Source organism: Cheilinus undulatus, linkage group 3 (genome assembly GCF_018320785.1).
Source record: "Cheilinus undulatus linkage group 3, ASM1832078v1, whole genome shotgun sequence".
NCBI classification, from domain to species: domain Eukaryota; kingdom Metazoa; phylum Chordata; class Actinopteri; order Labriformes; family Labridae; genus Cheilinus; species Cheilinus undulatus.
The window spans coordinates 27,341,513-27,358,465 of NC_054867.1; the positions used below are offsets into that span (position 1 = coordinate 27,341,513).

Genomic DNA, 16,953 nt, shown 5'->3' on the forward strand with positions numbered 1-16,953 from the left:
CCACCTAGATTGGTGGGTAAATACTTCCATGTGTGACTGCTTCGTTTCTTCATTAATGTGTATTTGTCATTTGACAAAACCCTGTGTTGGGTTTGTTATTTTTTTTTTGTCATTGCTTAATATATTCAATGTGTGCTTATTTGATATAAATACAGTCAGTGTTGTGGCAGAAGGGTGGCATGGCTCTCTTCTTAACCTTGGTTTGATCATGAAGCCTGATGTTCTCCTACAGTTTTGTGGACGAACCATGCCAACTTGAGTCTCTTTTTACCATGAAAAGAAACAACACAGTGTCAGCATCAGTAAACAGACAAACCCTTTTTTATGAAACCTAAGTCTCCTTAACCCTTTTAATGAACTTGTGAATCAAAGTTCCTAATTGAGATATTAATAGCTTGAAGACATGTTTTTGAAATATAATAGTGCAATATGACTTTTGAAAAGACAATCATCTATGCCAGCTTGGAGAGGTACCCTCTTAGAAAGCCATTTATTGTCATTAACACCTCCTAACTGTACATAGTTGCTTTACTGGTTTGCTTCCATAATATTGTGTATATTAGACATCTGATTATTTGAAATGGTGAGTGTTTGGAAGCCCATTTCCCCGCGCTTAAAAAAGAAAAAGGTAGAAGTAAGGCAATTAAAAAAAAGAATCCTAAGTCATAAACATGAGATAAAGAGTCAAAATTATGAGATTAAAAGTCAAAATTATGAGATTAAAAGTCAAAATAATGAGATTAAAAGTCAAAATTAGGGGCGCAGTTGGCCGAGTGGTTAGGTACATGGTACGCTCCATGTATGTGAACGTCCCTGGTTCGAATCCTTTACCGCATGTCTCTCCCCCGCGCTCGTCCATGTTTCTGACTTTATCCACTATCCTCCTCTATCAAATAAAGGCACAAAAATGCCCAAAATAAACCTTACAAAAAGTAATAATTATGAGTTTAAAAATTCAAATTATGTGATAAAAAGTCAAAATTATGAGAATACAAGTCAAAATAATGAGATTTAAAGTTAAAATTATTAGATAAAAGTCAAAATTTTGAGATAAAAGGCAGGATTATGAGATGTGTTCCAAATTATGAGATAAAAAGTCAAAATCATGAGATAAAAAGTCAGAATTATGGGATAAAAGGCAAAATTTTGAGATAAAAGGCAAAATTATGAAATAAAAAAATTAAATTGTGAAAATAAAAGTCAAAATTATGAGATAAAAAGTCAAAATTATGAGATAAAAAGTCATAAATATGAGAATAAAAGTCAAGTTTGAGATAAAAAGTCAAAATTATGAGATAAGTCGTATTTATGAGATAAAAAGTCGTAGCTATTACATTAGAAGTTAAAATTATGAGATAAAAAGTGGAAATTATGAGATTAAAAGTCAAAATTACAAGATAAAAAAGTCATGATTATGAGATATAAAGTCGAAATTATGAGATAAAAAATCATAATCGTGACTTGGCCCTCCCCAAAATAATACATCATCTATGACAGCAATGGCCTAATAAAAACATGAGATTTCAACATACCTAATGAAATAAATACTATTTTACATCTTCAGTCCCCTAGCAATATATAGACTGAAACACCAAAACATCTGGACTTGATAAAACATTTTCTTTTTTTGTGCTAACTCCCCGCCTAAGTGTTGTCATCCTAAACCAGTGTTTCTAATCAGAGACACACTTCAGAGTAGTTGGGTTGTTCATGCGAGATAAACACCAGAAGCACTTCTGCCTTGAGTCCCTTCCTCTCCTCACATCCACATATACTTCTTTCCTGTCGTCACAGAGGAGAGCTCTTGCAGGAAACAGCTGAGTGAAGCTGTTGTCTGACGACCCATTTATTGTCTCAGATGCTCTACAAGTGTTCGGCTGCTTCCTCTATAATATCTCCAACAGGATAAGAACCTTGGCGCACATAGCAGTTTATACAAAGCAGATCATTGGGGATATTGTTGATTTAGCACAGAATGGAAGCTGGATTATGCAATATGTGTCTCTGTAGGCCCTCTGCCAGGTTGATGTGGGTCTAAATTACAGCAGAGAAGATCAGCTCAGGTCTGTCACAGAGGTATGGGACGCCACACAGAGGCTCACAGTAGAGTGGGAATTTTGCAGGGTCAAACTATGACAGGTTACACGGTGAAATAGGCATCTTTTTGCTTTTGGAAAAAATATCTTCTCTGTAGAGTTTGAAAAAATATATAAGCAGCATTGCCCTCTTATAAAACTTTTAATTATCCCTGTTTTTAAATTATCTCTAAACAGTTTTGCTATGGCAACAAGACACTTATCTTTAAAAATGTTGAGGGGTTTATTGGTGACTGCAGAACTTAGACTCTTTGTTGCACTTTCCATGCATAAGTGATCTCTGTGACTCATCTGTGGCCCCTTGTGCAAGACCACTCAAAGCAGTGATGCATGACACTCTGTTTAAAAGCACATAAATAGACACGGCTTGGTGAAGTGGCACACTTTTTTTCAAATAGACTAAGTTTTTTTAAGTTAAGAAAACAAAACCATATATCTGCTATTTTTCCTTAATAGAAAAACCCCAGAATTTGTCATATAAAAATACAGTTAATTTCTTAAAGCTGACAGCTAAACACAAGATATCCTACAAAAAGATGTTTTTATAATTGAAGTTTGGCCTCATTTTATTTTTATTTTTTTTAACCTAGGGAATATTTGTTTAAGTGTTTATTTCAAACATGCAAAGATAAAAGGAAAAAATACAGTTTTTGTTGAAATTTATTGAGACACGCAAAATAAATAATGATGAAAAAGTAGAGTAACACTAAATTACACCACTAGAATAACACCACTAGATTACACATTCGAATTATAAACATATTTAACCATATGAGCCTTAAGCTGTGTTTTAACGATTTGTCTCACCTGGACTTTGTTCCTCAAAAAGCTTGTAAAACATCAACCCTGTGGTGCACAATCAAGCTCTACACCCTTTTTTCAGGACAACGTGGGCTTTAAGAATATGTGTGCTGCATTAATGTCACTTGAAATTTATAAAAATGGTAGGAGACTAAAATGTCATTGGTGACACAGCTGTGGAGAGAGAGAAAAGACATAGTGGTGATCCAGATAGAAAGATTTAGACCTGCTGGTTACAACCAAAGCCGTGCTACAGATAAATTAGATTTTTTTCTGATCGTTTTACAACTGTTATGCTCTAAAGCAGTGTTTTCCAAACTTCTCTGGTGAGCCACGTTTTGGGAGGTACAAGCCATTGTGTCCCAGTCCAAAATTATCCTGATCTATAAATAATTTGACAGGTTAATCGTGCATTAGCAAATGTTATTGACCACTTAAATACTGTTTCTTCACCATCATATGCATTTTTTTTTTTTTTTTTTTACAAATGCATCCCAACTTCATTTTTGTTCGCTCATAAAGCCTGTCAGTGCCGTCCTCGGCTGGTTGGTTAGGCCCATGGCAGGTGCTAGCTAGCTTGGCCGATGTTAACTCCAGACTAACTCTGATCTTGTCCAGCTGCTTTCTGTTGTAGAGCTTGAAAGGGGCTACTGCACCTCTGTCTCATAGGCTTTCTTTGCATGCTCTGCACATTGCCTTCAGTGGCTGTCTGGTCTGTAACATTGTATTTCTTTTTTTTTTATAAGCCAAGCATCAGTGACGGTGACTTTAGATCTCCTGCTATCCAGTGGCTGGTGGAGCCTTTTTTGAGTTTATTATGGTGAAGAGGGTGAGTGTGAAAAGGTGGAGCTTCCCAGAATGGCTTTGATGTGAACTGTAGACATAACTGTCATGTAGGGAAAAAATTCTGAAAACTCACTTGATGACCCTCAAAAATTTCCCACAACCCACCTGCCATGTTCTAAACAGCACAACATCAACATGACACAAATGTGCAGGATCCAATATTCCCTCTGTTACAGCCCTGGCTGGTATAAGTGTATTATTCAGCTGTCAGCAAATATTTTATTAAGTCTCTGTGTCATCACTTTAAAATGCACATGTTAACGTTAACGTTGGTGTTTATTACAGACAGTGAACAGAGAAGAAAGACAGTGATGCAATCTGGCCTGTGAAAGTGTTGAAATCCAGACCTTTGGGCCTGTTTTCAGCTGTTCTTAGTAAACAAGTATTTTAGATGCTGTCCAGAAAGATTTTATGTTTAGATATTACTCGCTGTGAGCTGGAACAAGTTGGCCCTGTTCATTGTTAATATTTGAAATAAGACTAAAACAAATAGCTAAAGATATTTTGTATATAATATACAAAAAAAAAAGAATAAAAATGAATGAAATGAAATGAATATAAAAAATGAATGTGCTGTGATCACTAGAATAATGTGAACATAGGCAGGTGCACGCTGGTCGACTTCGTGTCAGTTGTTGTTTCAGTCCAACATAACGGGATTATAATTAATATATCATGCTGCTAAGAGCTTGTTATGTTTATGTCTAAGTTGATTTAGACCAGGGGTCTCAAACTCATCTAGGGTCGGGGGCTGGATTTGCTCCAACGTGACGTCCTGTGGGCCGGACAGTTTTTTTAGCAATAACCAATGACTGATATATAGGCTGCTGTAATGTTTATGAAGAGAGATGTTCCAATATTAGATGTAGGTACCATTTAATGAGTGCTGCATGTTGCACACTAAAGGGTTAATGCTATCTTAGAAAGAGAATTTACCTGCAAGTAATCTAAACAGGTCAGGCAAGAATATGCTGCCCTTGTAACATATGACAATATTTACAGATTTTAACAGTTTCAGAATCCACTGATGTTGAATTAACAAGACTGGAATAATCATTAAATATACATAACTGTTTATGGCTATAAAACAGCAACCTGTTCACAAAACCTGATCTTATCCCTATTTCACCTGACCTGGGATCAGTGCACAGAGTCCAGTGAGGAGAATGAGAGAGAGAGAGAGAGAAGGGAGGGAGGGAGGGAGAGAGAGAGGGAGAGAGAGAGAGAGAGAGAGCGGGAGAGACAGGATCCTGCGGAGATTCATTACACTGCTGTGCTATTATAGATATAGTTATAGTATAGTTTATATAGCTGCAAACCCTCAGCTGCTGAGTGAAAACTTGACTTTAAACACATGTATGAGCCCTACAGTCATCTAAATCCCCTTGAAATCCCTGCATGAGTGATGACCTGGGGCATCTCTGTGCATTTTGGATGCATTTTAGCGCAGCATCAAGACTAAACATGCTGACCTCTTATGTCATAGGACAGCCTGTGTCCAGATTTGGATTGAATGTTCAGTTATACTGAATACCCCTTAGCCTCCTACATAGTGCTGTTAGCACCCAGCTAAATATCCAGAGGCAGTACATGTAATAGCGAGGGATTTCAATCATGTAGACTTAAATGTAGTGTTTCCCAAGTTCCACCAGCATGTGAACTGTGCTACATGGGGAAATAACCTACTAGATAAAGTCTACTCCAACATTAAACAGGGACACAGGGCCATACCATTACCCCACCTAAGCCAGTCAGACCACATATCCCTGTTTATGTTACCAGTCTACACCCCCCTCAGGAAAAGAGACCCCCCCCCCCCCCCACCTCAAAAACTGTCAAGACATGGCCTGATGGTGTCTCCTCACAGCTGCAGGACTGTTTTGAAAACACAGACTGGAGCATCTTTGAGTCCCAAGACCTGGAGGAGTACATAACATCTGTACTCTCATACATCCGGTACTGCACAGTCACCAAGGACAAACACATCCGGGTGTATTCCAACCAAAAACCCTGGATGTCAGGAGAGGTCAGGACTCTGCTGAGGAACAGGAACATTGCCTACCAGTTCCGTGACATGGAACTGTACAGTGTAGCTAGGGCAGACCAGAAAAGGGGCATCCGACAGGCGAAACAGGACTACAAAAACAAAATTGAGGACCACCTCCAGAGCAACAACTTGAGGCAGGTGTGGCAGGGGGTCCAGATTATCACGAACTACAAACCCAGACCCAGTGTTGTGGATGGCGATGTTGCACTGGCAGAGGAGCTGAACTGTTTCTTCGCCCGCTTCGAACAGACAACATCAGAAGCAGCCCCATCTCATCCAACAGCCAACACCAGCCACTCCTTCATGGTTGAGGAACATGACTTGAGGCGTGTACTAAGGAAAGTAAATCCCAGGAAAGCAGCAGGACCTGACAGCATCCCTGGCAGGGTGCTAAAAGACTGTGCAGCCCAGCTTACTGGGGTCTTTACAAAGATATTCAACCTGTCCTTAGTTTAGGCCACCATCCCAACCTGTCTTGAGTCCTCAACTATCATCCCTGTCTCAACAAAGACCCCCATCAGCAGCCTAAAAGACTTCTGGCCAATTGCTCTGATTCCAGTCATAATGAAGTGCTTCAAGAAACTGATCAGAGGCCACATCATCAGAGGACTTCCACCCACATTTGACACTCACAAGTTCGCATATACGTAAAACAGATCAGCAGAGGACGCCTTGCCTTAGCCCCCCACACCACCCTAACCCACATTGAACAAAAAAACAGTTATGCCAGGCTTCTTTTCATTGACTTCAGCTCTGCATTTAACACAATCATCCCTAGCAGACTAGTATCGAAACTAAAAACACTTGGCCTGGCACACTCCACCTGCCTCTGGATTAAGGACTTCCTCAGTGACGGACCACAGAGAGTCAGAGTAGGGCCCCACCTCTTCAGCACTCAGCCTCAACACCAGCACCCCACAAGGATGTGTACTGAGCCCCCTGCTTTACACTCTCTATACACATGACTGCACCCCCACCCACCCAGGCAACTCCATCGTGAAGTATGCAGACGACACGACAGTGGTTGGGCTCATCTCAGGGGGAGATGAATCTGCGTACAGGGATAAGGTAAAAAAAACTGTCATCATGGTGCAGCATCAACAACCTGGTCCTCAACAAAACTAAGACTAAAGAAATAATAGTGGACTTCAGGAGAAACAGATCTGACCCTCAGCCCATACACATTAAAGTTCCTGGGCCTGCACCTGAATGATGACCTAACCTGGAAAACCAACACCACAGTGCTGATCAAAAAGGCACAGCAGTGACTCCACTTCCTGAGGGTCCTGAAGAGCAACGTCCTGGCCAAGGAGCTGCTGGTGTCTTTTTACAGATGCCCCATTGAAAGTGTACTGGCATACTGCATCCCGGTGTGGTTCTCCAGCTGCACTGCTCAGGAGAAGACAGCTCTCCAGAGGGTCATCAACACAGCACAGAAAATCACAAGCTGTGCTCTCCTCTCCTTAGAGGAGCTGTTCAGGCCCTGCTACCACAGGAAGGCTCTAGGCATCCTGAAGGATTCATCCCACCCAGCACATCACCTGTTCCAACTGCTACCCTCAGGAAGATGGTTCAGGACAATAAGAACCAAAACTAACAGACTTAAAAACATCACCTATCCAAGAGCAGTTTCAATATTAAAGAAGAAACTGGTGGAGCACTAAATGGTACTGCAAAATTTTGTTGTACATTGTACAGTGACAATAAAAATGATTCTGATTCTGATTATACAGAATTGTTTTTACTGTTATGGGAAGAATTTTTACTATTTGATGAGATCTTTAGTTAAATACGCCGCAGGATTTATAAACCATGTCCTGTTTAAAATTAAGTAATCAAGACCACAATTTCACTTCTTGTTGACATAACATTAAATTGTATGTAAATAAAATTAGTTGATATTGGTTTAGCATTACAGATTGTAATAATGAGGGATTAAATCAGTCGGGAGATCGAACTGAGTCGCTCACCAAAACGAGATACAATGTCTGCGTTTGTGGCTGACGGACAATTACGCAGGGAAAATATTTGTCATTGTGTGTGTTTTTCTTTTTTGTCGTCTTACAATTACCAGCTCTATTATAATCCTCTTAGTATTGATAACATCTTTAAGCAGCTGTGGTGTCTTTCTCTTTCAGTTTGTCACATTAAAATGAGGTTCTTCTTATGAGGCTGTCATGTTACTTGCTGAAGTGTCTCACACGCCCTGCATGCCATTAGCGCTGAGCTTCTATAGTTTTCACTAGTTACATGGTTAAAGTTAACTGCTGAGTCTGAATCTGACACCATCTTTGACACAGTCAGCTTTTCTCTTCTCAGCACTGTGTGTGAGAGGGAGCAGAGCCCTAGGTTTTTTTCCATTTTTCTTTTTTTTAGTCGCTCAGTTATTTACAGAATGACTGTTCATAATTATACCACATGCCATTATGCCATAAAGTTATGATTCTCAGTATTCTGACCATTTAAATGATTCCAGGATAAAGCCACCACAGCAGACACAATTTATGCATTTGTTAGACTACAAACAAGCAATAATGAAAGTGGCACAACTCACCATTAGAAGCTCTACTGTACTCTCCTGATCATAATATTCCATACAACATTCCTACTGCATCAGAAAGAGTCCACACAATCTAAATTGAGTCAAATTTTTAGTGGGAAAACATGATTACATAAAGATGTGGTATAATTTCAGATTTTGTTATTATTCTCAATAGTCCACTGATTGGCTGTAGTAATGTATGTTGTCTCCAAAGCAATTAAGAAGATTTCTATATTGCAAAATAGCTACCAATCTCTGACCTTTACATTTACACCTTGTTTGGCCAGTTGGGACCTTCATTACTCTTTCTATTCTATTATAATCTGTCTGACATAGCCAATGAGGGCCTCAGTTGAAGCAAAGTGCCAGCCTCTCTTGTGATATCACCAGCTCCAGTCATATAAGGACTTGCATGCTGCCAATAACATGAAAAGAGTAAAATTTCATAAATAATATCTCTGGTGATGTGAACTGTAACACTTGCCTTTGTTTTTTATTTTTCCTGTTTCTGTGCCAGTAATACTAACAGTTATTTTGGTGGACAGGATTTCTCTGTCACCTTTCGAAGTAGTAGCCTTATATGATCAAGGGCTTTTTTTTGAGTCTGCAGTTTGATTTTAGCTAACGTAGGTAAAATAGCTACATAGCTAAAGCAAAAGCAAATGTAGCATAAGCTAACACAGCAAACATAGGTAAGTTAGCTTTAGATTTAACTATGTTAACTATGTTAGCTATGTTAGCTACTTAGCTACATTATCTAGGTAGTCTAGGTTACCAAAGCTTCGTTAGCTAACGTAAGCTGCGTTTGAGTGTTTTCATGATGAACAAGCTTTTTTCCTGTTAGCAGACTGTAATTCACCCTTATTAAACATTTTACAATGATGTTTTGCAGGTCAGGTTTTTGACTTTTAACTTCGGTTTCCTAACCCCTACCTTAACTTGATCCCTAACTAGAAGCAGCCCTCAGAAAAACTGGTGTTAAATGCTTATTTTCTGTTTTTTTTTGTTATCAGCTTTCAACCTGAACTGGTTAAGGCATATTGCTTTGGACCAGGGGAGTTTTTCATCTATTACCTCCCAGCTGCAGTCATCTACAAACCTCTGTTTCACTATAAAAATACAGATGGGAAAAAAAAAGTTTTGTTATACTACTCAATGCCAGTAGCAGCTACAATGAGTTTGGACATTTGGGAAGAAACATATTGCCTTTCAAAAGACAAATTGTATGTCTTTATACTCCAAATGGTTCAACCATAGTATTCAATCTTTTGTGGGTTTGTCTGGATAGGCGTTTTGACTCATTTTACATCGATTTCTAAAGGCCGGCTCAGACTACACGATTTTTTTTTGATCATTCACAACAGAACCATGCCAGACTATACAACAAAAATCTTGCCCCGTCTTGCCCGACAACCCTGGACACAGGGTAGGGTGGAGGGGTTGAGGTCAAAGAGTGTCTTTCACTCTACAACAGAAGCTCTCTAAGTGATAATAGCAGTCTTTTGCTCGTAGAAAAGGGAATAAGAAAAAAATTATGGATTGGATTATGGATAGTAAGTATGGATGTATTAAGAGAAGGACAATATGGACTGGCTCTCTATCAAATAGGACTTAAGGTACACATGTGAGTTATAGTTAGCTTTAGCCCAGGGGTGTCCAAACTATGGCCTGGGGGCCAAATGTGGCTCGCTGACCATTTTTAATTGGCCCCCCAGAACTTCTTTAAATTAAATGAAATATGGCCCTAAACAGTCATGAAGCTTATGCTGGACTGAATTATTGTTCTTAGTTGCAGCACAAGGTAGTGCTACCATACTAGCACTGTAAACAAACATTCTGACAAGTTTTCATGCTCTTTTGTAAGCATTAAATTGAGACAACACTATTAATAGTAAACACTGGCAACCAAAACAATAAAAATATCTTGATTTGTAATACTCTTATGGATTACAGCAGCAAATAACAGCACTAATGATGTTCCAGGGGCGGAGCCAGTGGTAGCCAGAGACTACAGGGCCCCCTGAAATGTGATTGGTCTCCCCAAAATCCTTAGAAATGATTGGCTATTTGCCTTATCAGCTATCACCTAGCGATTTAAGTATACCCAATCACTGAACATGTTTTAACCTACATTAATTGGTTTTACTTACTTTAATATCAAGGTGAGGTATATGAAAGTGGCCCCACCATCCTTATATAATTCTGTATGTGGCCCCCAATGGAAAAGTTTGGACACCCCTGCTTTAGCCTCATTTGGTTGTAAAATGCTCTTAAAGCATGACCGTCATGCTCCAACTTCCATTCAAGAGGTAAATGTACAGACGCTGATTGAGAACGCCTCATTTCCAAACTCTTCCTTCATATTAATTGCAATGCATTCAGACTTTTGTGATGGTTGAGTGTCCATGATGTGATAACAAAATTGTACAGCCATGAGCATTATAGGTTAAAGCTCCTGTGAGGAATTTTTAGATAGTTATAAAACAGGTCTAAATTAATAAGCTACAAAATCAAATAGGATCATCTTTAAAAAAAGATTATTTGTAAATAAACCCTGCTAGGATGTTTGACAAAGTGAATGATTGCACAGAGCAGTTACAGCAAACATGATCAACAAGATTCAAACTGAGTTATACATTTGACTTTGGAAAAAGAAGGGGGGGATTTTTGTCTGAAGTTATATTGCACCAAAGACATGTTTTATTGCTAAATAGATGGTTGTTTATGGGCTGCTGTTGCGGTTGTGGTTGTCAGGACTGTTTTAAGTCAGAGGAATGTTAATGAATCATTTTGGTTTTTCTACCCTCTGGACTTGTCCAACGTCTTATCCTGTCAGCTCTGGTGACCCCAGAAGGAATTCTCACCCCAGATTTCAGTTTTTACTGAGATGACATGTTGTTTCTTCAAGCTTTTTATGATTTAAGAGCAGCTTTAATTGCAGGCTGATCCTCTGTCACTCATACAGCAGCTGTGATTGTGAGAGAGAGCGTGATAAAATGTCTGTGTCAAATTAAAGGCCATCTCACTAAGCATTAAGCAGCTCTCGCTCTTTCTTTTTACTCCCTCTCTCTATTTCACTCTCTTTCACTCTCTTCTCCTCTTCCTTATTTTTCTCTCACTTCCCTCTCTATATTTTTGGGTCAAACTAAAGTAAACCATATCTGATGAGGGGGGGCCGGGGGAAGATCAACCAGATAGAGAGTGAGAGAGGAATGGTTTGAGGAATTTAGGAGGAGGGAGGAGGGATGAGAGAACATTGAGGGGGGAAGATAGGGGGAGTCCCCACCCTCTTCTTCTTCCCTCTCTTATCCCACTCCCCTTCTCTTTGGCTGGCCTTATTTGGTCATGTTACAGCGGCGATAGCAGAGACAGAGAGGAGAAAAGGGGGGATGGATGGACTGATTGTTCATTTTTTCTGCTCTTTTTGCCCTCTCTTGGGTCAGATGAGAGGTGAAATGAGAGGAAAGCCAGGGCTAAGAGGGAGGATCTGCTGATGACTAGGAGTGGGAAGAGTTGTCATGTATTGTTTTGGTAGGGGGTAAACTTTTAGCTGCCCAACTAAACTTTCATCCAGTTTAACAGCCTGTGTGTGTTTAACACAGAGGAGGGACTCTGCTGGGACAGAAGAAGAACTGTGTGATGCTAAAACTGTGTCCATGTGCAAATTGAAAAGGCTGAACCCTCACACCCCCTCCGGGCTCGTTTACACTGTATGAAAACGAGCAGTACAGTCAGAGTCTGCAGCATCTCATGGTGGACACCAACAACACACTAATACATACACACACATATATTACATATACATAGACATGGGAGGTACGTTGAGTTGTTACTCTCAATAACCACAGGAAGTAACCATCTGTTACTTTATTTGTGTTACATAGACACACACGTGCTTCCCCGTCCTCTCATCTCTGCTCTGAAGCACAAAAAGCCCTTTGATCTACATGAATGAGAATACTGAATATGTGTGAAGTACAAACACAGCCACATCCACAAAAGGGAAGCAATGATACACTCAGTCCTCCATAGAATGTAATACAACGTGTCAGTATTAAATTTTGCAACTATTTTAAATTAGTCCTAGTCTCTAGCTTAAAATCTTTTAAGTTTCAGCCACATTTAAGTCATTTTCAGTCCTAAGCATTTTAGTCTAGAAAACACAAAAGCACTTGAAATTTATCTTAGGTGCCTCACATTTCTCTCAATCTTTGCTGAAATGTTTCTAAACCTTGATTTGAGTTCACCTGTGGTAAAACAGATTGATTGGACATGATATGGAAAGTCACACTCCTCTCTATAGAAGGTCTCACAGCTGACATTGCACATCAGAGCAAAAACCAAGCCGTGAGGTCAAAGGAACTGCCTGCAGAGCTCAGAGACAGGATTGTTGCAAGGCACAGATCTGGGGAAGGCTACAAAGAACGTTGTGCTGCGCTGAAGGTTCCCATAGAGGCCTTCATAATTCTCAAATGGAAGGAGTTTGTCACAACCAGGACTCTTCCAAGAGATGGTCGTCTGGCCAAACTGAGCAATCGGAGAATGAGGGCCTTAGTAAGAGTAAGTGAGGTTACCAAGAACCTGATGCTTACTCTGACTGAGCTCCAGAGATCCTGTGTGGAGATGTGACAACACTCTAGAAGGACAACCATAACTACAGTCGTCCATTGATATGGGCTTATGGCAGAGATGGAAGACTCTTCTCAGAGCACAATGCATGAAAGCCTGCTTGGAGTTTGCAAATGAAAGCCAAGGTTTATGATTATGTCCCTCAGGGGTATTGTGGGGGGTACTGTGGGAATATAGGTTCCCAGGGCAGCTACGGTGAACCATCAGGCCTGTATAGCCAAAGTGAGAGTTGTGTCTGCATTCTCATTAGAAAGTCGGACACATTCCCAGTGTGTTGACCTCTGCCAGAGCTGACCCTTATCTCTGATTCTGTTTGTGATTGTCATGGACAGGATCTTGAGGCGCAACTGGTGAGAGGTGGGTTTCCAGTAAGGGGACCTCAGAATTTTGTCTCTGCTGTTTGTAGATGATATGATTCTTTCTGCTTCCTCAGCTGGGGACCTCCAGAAGGCATTTGGATGGTTTGCAGCTGAGTGAGAAGCAGTTGAGATGAGAGTCAGCACCTCAAAGTCTGAGGCCATGGCCCTGTGCCAGAAAACAATGGATTGCTCCCTCTGGATAGGGGTTGAGTCTCTGCCTCAGGTTAAGGAGCTCAAGTATCTTGGGGTCTTGTTCATGCATAAGGGTTAAAGGGAAGGTGAGATTGACAGGCGGAGTGGTCAGTGGTATTTCGAGTGTTGTGCTGGACTGTGTTAGTGAAGAGCAAAGCTTTTGATTTACTAATTGATCTGCCTTCCAACTCTCAATTATGGTCATGAACTCTGGGTAAAGACCGAAAGAATGAGATTTTGGATACAAGCAGCTGGAGTGAGTTATCCCCGAAGAGGTGTGTGGGCTCAGCCAGAGATAGGGTGAGGAGTTTAAACATCTGAAGGAAACTAAGAGTAGAGCCGCTGCTCCTTGGCATTGCAAGGAGCCAGTTGAGGTGGTTCAGGCATCTGATCAGGATGCCTCCTGTGCGCTTCCCTTTGGAGGTCTTTTGGGCAAGTCCAGCTGTGTGAGGAGACCTCCGGGAAACCCAGAATGAAATATATATCCTGTATGGTCTGGGAGTGCCTCTGGATCCCCCAAAATGAGTTGGAAAGTGTTGCTGTGGATATTAATGTCAGGTTTGATTTGCTCAGCCTGCTACCACCGTGGACCCGGCTCCAGATGAGCAGAAAAAGATGCAAGGAGGAGGTTCTGTACTTGATGAACCCCTTGTATCATATAGTTTACTAAGTCCTTCACTGTATATATTGTTTTTTCCTAAGCTGTTGAAGTGACCCTTTTCCCACACTGTGACTCTAACCTCTCTGTGCTTCACCCCAGCTGTTTTAACATATTCCGTCCATTTAAATAGTTGTTTTTGTGTCTTTACTTTCCTTAAAACCCAGTCCTTTAAACGCCTTTATTTGATTGCACTTGTGTTTCTATTAATAAGTTTAATGTGTTTTTCTACTTTCCTTCACACGAATTAACTTGAATTTATCTGTCCATTCATCTGTTATCCTCCCCCATCTTTTAACTCTGTATTTGTTGTCTTTATCTTTCTGTCCAGACTGCCTGTTCAGACTGTGTCCCATGAACCGCTACTCGGCCCAGAAGCAGTTCTGGAAAGCAGCGAAGCCTGGAGGGAATACGGACACGGTGCTGCTTAAGAAGCTTCATGTGAGTGAAATGACAACATGTGCGAGTGTCCGTAGTCACCACAAAGCAGCACAACACACACACACACACACCCACACATCTTCAGGCCTCACAGGATCTGAGTTTGGTTGTAAACTGACAGTAAAGCTGCTGCATGAAAGCACAGATACTTGCTGCTGTGCATGCCACTCCGCAGATTAAGAGCAATTTATGGCAAAGTAGAGTGAGTATGTATATATCTGCTGAAGTAGAATTTAAAGTCCTTTTATAGACATTTCTAAAGGCTTTTACTCATGCTGTCCCACCTTTCTGCCCTCTCTTTTCTCTTTTTCTGCTTGGTTACAATACCATTTAAAGCAATCTGCTTTCCGACCATAAAATGAAAGATTGCAATCTCTACTCTGTTTCCATAGAGATGTGAGCCAGAGTTTTTGGCAAAGCCCCTCCTGCTTGAGAGTTTTGGCTAAAAACTTAGTTACAGCTCTGCTCTATTTAACAGCTAAACAGTCAGATAACTTTTTATCGCTTCACTGCATTTAACTGGTATTATGAACGATTTTGCAGCTGGTTGATATCTCATTCTCTCCTTTCAGAGTGCAGCTGACTTGGAAAAGAAGCAAAATGACTCTGAAAACAAAAAGCTCCTGGGTACAGTAATTCAATATGGAAATGTTATACAGGTTTGTTCTTAATCATCCTCTTGGTGTTAAGTCACAGAGTTTTGCTTTATCTGAGATGCTCTGACATTAAATCAAAGGAGTTGATTTAATCTCACAAATTTTCCTCAATGTCTGATCTTTTAAACAAGTAAATAAAGTAAATTTTGAGCATGCTTCTAAATCTTGAATAACACAAAACTGAAATGTGCAAAAAGAAAAAATTGAAAATAAGTTGTCTGTTCTAGTATTTCAATGTTGCAAAGTGACTCTGAAGGAGGGTTAAAGCCTTTTGTTTTTTGTTGTTGTTTTTTTTTTTAATACTTTTTATTTACAAGAACAAAGAACATTAGTTCATCATGGGTGATACAGTTAAAATCAAAATGTTCTGTTACACATACATACATACATACGTACATCTTAACATAAAGTCTCACTATACAATGTGCATGTACATGATCCATTTTTCCCAGCGTTCCACACACTTTTCCAACTGAAGTCTTAAAACAAAAGTAAGTCTCTCCATACTGTAAATTTCTTTAATGAGCCCGTACCACTGGACCAATGTTGGGAGGTCTGGTTGCAACCACCTTCTGGTTATAGCTTTCCTGGCACTTGCCAAAAGGATCTTCAATAGGTACCTGTCCTTATGAAGGACTGTTTCCGGAATTTTACCAAGATATAAAATAACAAAAGAAAAATCTAGATCCACCCCAATTATTTTATTTATCTCGGTTGACACCTCCCTCCAAAATAATTGGATTTTGGGGCAGGCCCAAAAAACATGAAAGTGGTTAGCCATAGGGGTTCCACACTGCCTCCAGCAGAAGCCTCGGCTCTGTGTGCCTGTTTGCAGCGCTGTTAATTTAGGGGTGGGTTAAAGCCTTTTGAAGCAATTATAATCTGACCACAAATGTATCTGACAGAAATACACAGAGATAAATCCTGAACAGAGCAGACATGCTGGAGGAATGAATGAATTTATGAAATCTACAGGTATTTGTGAAAAATTAGAACATTATTAAAAAGTTTTTTTTTCCTTTGATTTACTTAAGAAAGTTGAATTTCAATATGTATTTGCTGTAGAAAACAAAATGTATTTAATGTGACAGTGGTTAAATCGCATGTTAAAAATAAGTAAAACAAACAAAATGCTAGTTCTATCAATGTAAGAAACAGCATTAAACAACCCAGTAGCAGCAGGAAACAGAAAGAGATATTAAAAACTCCCTCTGTCAGTGCCACCCAGGCCTGAGTGTTGCTTGCCTGGTATATGTGATACAAAGCTAGTCAGATGGTGTTGTGGGTAGATTATTAGTTGAGACGGTGAAAAAAAGCCAAAGGGCAAGATAAACCTGGCAGTGGAGCCAAAGTAGCACACCTTTTAATTAACTGATTTAATCAATTATCAATAAAATCAGTTTTTGAGTGCATAAATTGGCATAATTTTCCAGAAGGTCAACATTTCTGTATTATTAATCCTTCTTTGGACTAGTGTTTTGTGATTTTCTAATATTTTGAGAAAGTGGATTTTTGTGAGATGTTTTTCTCTTTGAGATGAATCTACAATATATAGAAGTTTCATTTCTTAAACTAAGATGAACAAACTTTTTAATATTATTTACATATTTGAGATGCACCTGTATAGGTGATTATTTTTACCTTTATTGATCTTAGAGTATTCCCACTGAGATACAAAATCCCCCA

General features: G+C 39.7%; 1 protein-coding gene across 5 annotated transcripts in view; it reads left to right on the forward strand.

Moving 5' to 3' along the window:
• LOC121506856 (inositol 1,4,5-trisphosphate receptor type 1) overlaps nt 1–16,953 on the forward strand; it is a 126,832-nt gene that overhangs the window by 14,711 nt on the left and 95,168 nt on the right. For all 5 annotated transcript variants that reach the window (XM_041782817.1, XM_041782820.1, XM_041782818.1 and 2 more), the window contains exons 4-5: nt 14,502–14,611; nt 15,184–15,270. In XM_041782817.1, coding sequence (XP_041638751.1) covers nt 14,502–14,611; nt 15,184–15,270 — 197 coding nt within the window. The remainder of the gene's footprint in view (nt 1–14,501; nt 14,612–15,183; nt 15,271–16,953) is intronic.